General features: G+C 43.9%; 1 protein-coding gene across 1 annotated transcript in view; it reads left to right on the forward strand.

The window, feature by feature from the left end:
• Positions 1 to 7,547, forward strand: part of LOC107123118 (myosin-3) — a 78,130-nt gene that overhangs the window by 62,930 nt on the left and 7,653 nt on the right. The window contains exons 32-37 of the mRNA XM_015426294.1: positions 610 to 734; positions 1,716 to 2,024; positions 2,115 to 2,318; positions 2,600 to 2,725; positions 6,160 to 6,330; positions 6,430 to 6,534. Of these exons, the coding sequence (XP_015281780.1) occupies positions 610 to 734; positions 1,716 to 2,024; positions 2,115 to 2,318; positions 2,600 to 2,725; positions 6,160 to 6,330; positions 6,430 to 6,534 (1,040 nt within the window). The remainder of the gene's footprint in view (positions 1 to 609; positions 735 to 1,715; positions 2,025 to 2,114; positions 2,319 to 2,599; positions 2,726 to 6,159; positions 6,331 to 6,429; positions 6,535 to 7,547) is intronic.

Genomic DNA, 7,547 nt, shown 5'->3' on the forward strand with positions numbered 1-7,547 from the left:
CCTTGAAGTAAAAATGTTGTCTGTCTCATGCTTCGAATTAAAAGTGTCTGTTCCAGACAAGGACAGTTAGGAATAACCATATATTGCTAATGACTGTTTTCAGAAATGACCATTTTGTTCAGAGAGGTTGCGAATACTGATGTGACAACAAAAAACTGATTATCACAATACTAGTTTGTCCACATGGATGGACTGTGGCCATCCATGGGAATGTGTTCACATGGTTGTATATCATGCACAAACCAGCTGATGATGGGTATAGTTGACAGAATTTTCTAGATTTCAGTGACTAGAAAAAATGAACATGAATGCAGGAATTGCTGATTATGTCTGTGATTCCATGGTTCACACATTATATTAGCCTATAGCAATGCATGCCTGAGTATGGCGAAGAAGAAGAAGTAGTTGTACAAACAGGGCTGGTGAGACAAGGGTCAAAGTTTTCTTAAGCTGACTGAAGAAGACACCCCTCTCAACTGTGGTTCCATGCAACAGCTTTTTACATGTGCATTTTTCAGTGTTTGTACTTATCTAAGTTACTCTAGAAGCATTTAACTTTTCAGGTATTCAATATCAGCCATTTCTGTGCATTTTTTTTAAATTATCTAGAGGAAATAGCTGATCTTACAGAACAGATCGCTGAAAATGGCAAGACTATCCATGAACTTGAGAAGGCCAAGAAGCAGATAGAAGTGGAGAAATCTGACATGCAGATGGCTCTAGAGGAAGCAGAGGTACGGTATCTAGTGAAAGAAGGGAACACATATGGTCATTAACAACCATGCTTCTGTCTAGCCTGTTTGGTGGGATTGGAGTTACTGATTCATTGCAGCCACATTGAACCTGATTTGAACCTAGTTTCTTCCCATTTGGTTGGTAGATGGACCCTGTGGTGGAACGGGTCCATGTCAGCTGGCAGGCCCCGCTCTCCCCACCCCTCCTTTGCCTGACCTTGCACCTGAAGGGGCAGTCTTTCTCCACTGCCTACAGGTATTGCTGCCACCACTGAACAGAAGAATCAAAATAAAGGTGACAAAACCTCTCCATCTCTCCCTTCTCCACACTCATGCCCTGTCTAGATGGTCTGCAGGGCAGGTACTTTACTTTATTTCATTAGAGAAAGTGGGATCGGCATGTCTCCCACAATGGCCTCTGCCTCCTGCTGACTCCAACCCACTGTTTGACTCGCTTCAGACTTCTGATAGACTGGCTTCCCGCCCAAAACTCCACTATATCAAACAGCAGTTTCCTGCCCAGGAACTGGCTCTCCCTCCTGCAGCATTTTGGGGCAGATCTCACCACCATGATAGACTTCCTGACCTCTCTAGGAAGCTGTCCTCAGACTACTGTTTGGAGACAGGAGGGGAAGGGGGGAATGAGGAGGAGGTTAGGCCAAGGCCTACCTCAAGTCTGATGGCCTCCTCCTGTCTGGCCCACACCAACTTAAACACATACACAAAATGGAGTTTCTCCAGAGACCCAATAGTGTGACTTAGCATGACTTTAAGTGCAGCATGGGCATCCCCCATGCTTCATCATGCCTACTGTGTTGGGAAGCTTCCAGTATTAACTTCCAGTTAATATTAAAGCATTAACTATCTAAGTACATCTTTCACATTATGGTATTTTCAATAAGAGGAAGTATTCACAAGGAATATAACTGCCTTGAATCAAATAACAGTATTTAATTTTTTTTCCAATGTTTTCTTCTATAGGCAGCTCTTGAACATGAGGAGGCCAAAATACTTCGCATTCAGCTTGAGCTGACCCAGGTGAAATCTGAGATTGATAGAAAGATTGCTGAGAAAGATGAAGAAATTGATCAGTTAAAGAGGAACCACCAGAGAACAGTGGACACGATGCAAAGCGCTTTGGATGCAGAAATACGGAGCAGGAATGAAGCTATGCGGATTAAGAAGAAGATGGAAGGGGATCTGAATGAAATGGAAGTTCAACTGAGCCATGCCAACCGCCTAGCAGCTGAGACACAGAAGCACCTCAGGAACATCCAGGGGCAGCTCAAAGTATATTCTCCAGTGACCTTTTCTACAAGAGGTATAAAATTATTTTCCAAAAAGATTGACACCACTGAACATATTGTTGTTTGTGTTTAGGATACACAGCTGCATTTGGATGATGCCCTCCGAGGTCAAGAAGATTTGAAAGAACAGTTGGCCATGGTTGAACGTAGGGCTAACTTGATGCAGGCTGAAATTGAGGAGCTCCGAGCAGCTCTGGAACAGACAGAGAGGGGCAGGAAGATAGCTGAACAAGAACTTCTGGATGCCACTGAACGTGTGCAACTCCTACACACACAGGTATGTATTATGTCTTTAATTCTTAGCAATCTAAAACATGTGTTTCTGGATCAAACCAAAGGTGCATCTGCTCCAGCTTTCTGTGTCAGACAGTGGCTACCCAGATGGTCCAGAGAAGTTCAGAAGTAGAGCATAATTGTGATAGCCATCCTCTGTTGATAGTCCTCAATATCTGATAATCAGAAGTATACAGTCTTTGAGCTTGTTAGAAGTAATTTCAGCGCGATTGCTACAAATTGCTGAAAAGATACAAATGTACCCTCATTCTGTCTCTTCTTCAGAACACTAGCCTGATTAACACAAAGAAGAAGTTGGAAACTGATATTTCTCAGCTTCAGAGTGAAGTAGAAGATGCCATTAAAGAGGCCAGAAATGCAGAAGATAAGGCCAAGAAGGCAATTACAGACGTAAGGCTTCATGTTTCCCTTTTAGTGCTTGCCCAAAAGTTTTCTACTATTAGCAAGTCTGTGGTATGAGCTTATTCGAAGATGAACAGAAAGAGATAGAACACTGAGGCATTCATCACAAAACAAGTGAACTTGTACATCAGTGAAAATCACAAGTGGCCCCTGACCATTCATATCTTACTACTTTAAAAATCAGCATAAGCTATCAAAACAAAGGTATTATAATTGCAAAGAAAGGGGGCAGGTAACGCTCTAAGGCTGCAGAGAGAAATTATAGGGTAGAAGTACTTCTTAATATAGCATTGAGCTGGAAGCCCAAAACAACCTTGGTGAAAACTAAGATACTCTACTATAAAGAAGTTTACAATCAGCAGACCAGGAAAATGAAATGCATGATTTATAATGAATGAGTCTTGTAGCTATAACATTGACTCATGAGTTAAATTCTGTGCAATTTGCCTCTACTTTCTTTCACTTTTAGCTAACATGTTGGTATGATTCTGTATACTTTTCTAGCCATACTTTCAGCCCCTCACTTGGGAGAGAGTGCCTGCCCATGTTGTATAGCAAATAAATCGACAAATTTCAGCTTTACAGGATAGCCTTTTAAAAAGTGCAGTCTTGTTAGTCAGAATGCAGACATTTGAAAATAGTTGGGTACATTGCTACCTATCTGGACTGAGAAAAGCTATGCCTGTTGAATTTTTGCCTTCTATTAGGAAAAATGGAGGCAAGAGTCCTGCTACTCAAATATGGGATCTAAAAATATCCTATACATAGGTACGCTTTAGCGATAGCTCTGTGGGAATTACTTTTCCATGAGGCAATTACATTCAGTTGGAAAATACATGTGAATGACTTAGCATGATGGCCATAATCACTTACCTGGAACTCCCAGCCACACTGCATCCCCCCAAAAAAGCTGTTCCCATACCTGGTTGTCTGTCTCTATATGTTTTTAAAAGGTTCCACACACTCACACCATGAAATGTGATACCATGCTTCTACCATCTCTTCTCTCCTATATAATAATTCTATTTTTGAGTGGTAGCATTCCATGCCCTCCCTCAGCCATTGGCCCGTCAGCCGCCACTCAAGAGTACTCACGTGCCATTGGCCGGGTGCTGGGTCTGCTCCTCTTCCCTGCCCACTCCCCCTTCAGCCACTGTGCCCTGTCAGAATTATTGGCAAACAGCTTTCTCTCCTGACAAAGATGCTTCTCCTGCTTGCCTGCTATGTGGGACTAACTCTTCCCTCAGTGGCTGTTGGTAGGTGTAACAAAATGGCAGTTACCTGTGTTTGTAAGATGGCTGCTGTCTGTGGTTGGTTGTTTAAAATGTTCCCCCATAAGGTTTAATTGAGCTGTCATTCCAGAGAGGGGCCTGCAGAGAGGGGTATCACTCGCTGGGTTGAATGGGGGTTCCTCATCTGCTGGCCTACAGTTCCCAGCTGCCCCAAGGCCAAAAGGTGTGGGAGAAGAGGGACTGTCCAAGGGGCACGGCAGCATCAATATATACTCCAGCCCATCCGGCTGAGTTGTAAACTGGAGCCTGTTTCACCACAGTAGGCAAACAAGCTTGGTTCAGACAAAGGAAGGAAACCCTTTGCAGGCCTTTGTGAAGAACTCATTGTGGCCAGTCCTGACTAGGGTTGCCAGCTCCAGGTAGGGAGATTCCTGGAGATTTTCTGGTAGAGTCTAAGGAAGCCAGTGTTTGGGGAGGGGAGAGGCCTCAGCTGAACAGAATGCCATACAGCCCACCCTCCAAAGCAGTTATTTCCTCCGGGGGGGGGAGAGGTCTGCTGTCTGGAGTTCAGTTGTGATACCTGGTGATCTTCAGGCTCCACCTGGAGGTTGGCTACCCTAGGCATAGCAGTCAGTGCTTCAGAGCAGGGTCTGCTAGATCCAGGTTCTTGCTGTAGAAGCTGAGTGGGTGATTTTGGACCAGTCACAGACTTTCAGCCTAACCTACCTCACAGGGTTTGTGCAAGTCAAACAGCGGAGAGGAGAATGATATAAGCTGCTTTGGTCCCCATTGCAGAGAAATACTACTTTTCCTCCTGGGTAGAGGCTGCAGGTGTGGGGGGGGGATTGAAAGCTGAAGAGTGAGGGGGAAATAAAGGTAGGTTGATGATTGGCTGGGAGGGAGATGGGGTAGCAAACTCCAGGTGGGAAATTCCTGGAGATTTGAGGGATGGAACCTGGAGAGGGTGAGGTTTGAGGAGGGGTGGGACCTCAGACAGGTACAATACCATAGACTCCACCCTCCAAACCAGCCATTTCCTCCTGGGGAACCACTGTTGCCAATCTCCAGGTGAGGGGTGGAGATCACTCAGAATTACAACTGATCTCCAGGAGGGAGGGGGGAGGAGATGGAAAGCTGAAATCAGAGGGGCAGATAATGGCAGTTTGATGCTTGGCTGGGAAGGAGATAGGGTTGCCAACTCCAGATTGGAGTTGCCAACTCTGGGGATTTGAGGTGTGGAGCCTGGAGAAGGTGAGGATTGAGGAGGGGTGGGACCTCAGACAGGTACAATGCCATAGACTCCACCCTCCAAACCAGACATTTTCTCCTGGGGAACCATTGTTGCCAATCTCCAGGTGAAGGATGGAGATCATTCAGAAATACAACTGATCTCCAGGAGGGAGGGCAGAAGTCAGCTGCAGTCAGAGGGGCAGATAATGGTAGGTTGACAGTTAGCTGGGAAAGGGATGGGGTTGCCAACTTCAAGTTGGAAAATTCCTGGGGATTTCAGGGGTGGAGCCTGGAGAAGGGTGGGTTTTGAGGAGGTCACCACAGCAAATTTACGCTGAGTGCACAAGGCCTTGGCACTCTCCCAGAGTCTCTTTCTAGAGCTTGTTGTATTTATTTCCACAATGGGCCTTATTCCTAGTCAGTATTATAAAGGTACTCTGAAATTCACTGCCACAGGAAGTGGTGGCGGCTACAAGCATGGACGGCTTAAAAAAGGGAATTAGATAAGCATATGGAGCAGAGGTCCATCAGTGGCTATTAGCCACAAGGTATAGATAGGGGCTCTGGGGCAAGTGATGCTCTGTCTTCTTGGTGCTGGGGGGGGTCAACAGTGGGAGGGCTTCTAATGTCCTGGCCCCACTGGTGGACCTCCTGATGGCACCTGGTATTTCTGGCCACTGTGTGACACAGGGTGTTGGACTGGATGGGCCTTTGGCCTGATCCAACATTGGCATCTCTTATGTTCTTATGTTAAATTCACAGGTGTTCCTATACAATATTCTATGGTCAGCCCAGCAGGTTGGTAGCTTGATTCAGTCAAGGTTCATTCATTAGACCTTCTTGTTATGACAGGCTGTTTCTGGGATCAAAACTTGACTTTTCAAACTGAGTTGACCTCCTCCTTTGTTCTTAGTGTACTTAGTGCACTTGTTAATCCAAATCTATTGTATATGTTTCAAGGCGGCCATGATGGCAGAAGAGCTAAAGAAAGAGCAAGATACCAGTGCCCATCTGGAAAGAATGAAAAAGAACCTGGATCAGACAGTGAAGGACTTGCAGCTTCGCCTGGATGAGGCAGAACAGCTTGCCTTAAAAGGAGGAAAGAAACAGATCCAGAAAATGGAGGCCAGGGTATACACTGGAATCAAAAGTGGGAGGGTAACACATATCAGAGCTCTCCAGAGCCTCCTGACTAAGATTTGCGAAACCATGTTTCATTTGACCTCCTAGATCCGTGAGTTAGAGTCTGAACTCGAGGGAGAGCAGAAGCGAGCTACAGAAGCCATCAAGGGTATTCGCAAGTATGAACGACGAATCAAAGAAATGACTTTCCAGGTAACAGGAATACCAAGCTTCTTTCTTTCTTTCTTTCTTTCTTTCTTTCTTTCTTTCTTTCTTTCTTTCTTTCTTTCTTTCTTTCTTTCTTTCTTTCTTTCTTTCTTTCTAATCTTTCTTTCTTTCTTTCTTTCTCCTTCCCTCCCCGCAAACGGGCTCAGGGTGGGTTAGAGAGTCACAGTCTCAACAACAATAGTTAAATAATTAAAACAATAATAGAAACAGCAGTCAAGCTTTGGTTTGTTTTTTTAATAATATTTTATTTCATAAAACATGGCCAACACCAACACTTCCAGGCATTAGAGACATAAATAAATTTCCATACAGTATTATATCACAATCAATCTCAATACAACTCTATTACTCTATTAACCTTCCATCTTAATCTTATAATCAAATTAACCTCTCAATTTCCTATTAACTGACTAATCACCCCAAAATTTTTAAACTTTCCCAAATACCCCACCATCCTTCTAAACCAGTCCTCCTCCTGGTCATTAACCTTTAACCCATTCATTCTACGTATCTTCATTGTAAGATACTCTAAAATTATTATATTATTCATTTTTTCCCTCCAATGATTAATCGTCAATTCCTCAGCTTCTTTCCAATTCCTTGCTATCACTTGTCTTGCTGCTACTAACATCAAATTTATCCATTTACATTCCTCTTTTAACCTTAACCCTATACCATCCAAACTAATAAGTGCCATTGCTTTAGATATTCTTACCCTTCTTCCCACAATCCCCGACATTTCTATACCAATCTGATCCCAAAATTTCTTTACCAAAGGACAATCCCACCACATATGACTGAACGTTCCCACCTCTCCACATTTCCTCCAACAATTTTTACTTCCCGGTTTTGAAATATAGCTCAGCTTAACCGGTGTATAATACCATTTCTGTATCATCTTCAAACCCTGCTCCTGTATTAACCTGGACATTGTAACAAAAGGAGGTAACCTAAAAATCCTATCCCACTCTTCATCCAAAATTTTACCTTGAATCTCT

This window comes from Gekko japonicus, unplaced genomic scaffold (genome assembly GCF_001447785.1).
Source record: "Gekko japonicus isolate JY-2015 unplaced genomic scaffold, Gekko_japonicus_V1.1 scaffold501, whole genome shotgun sequence".
Lineage (NCBI taxonomy): Eukaryota > Metazoa > Chordata > Lepidosauria > Squamata > Gekkonidae > Gekko > Gekko japonicus.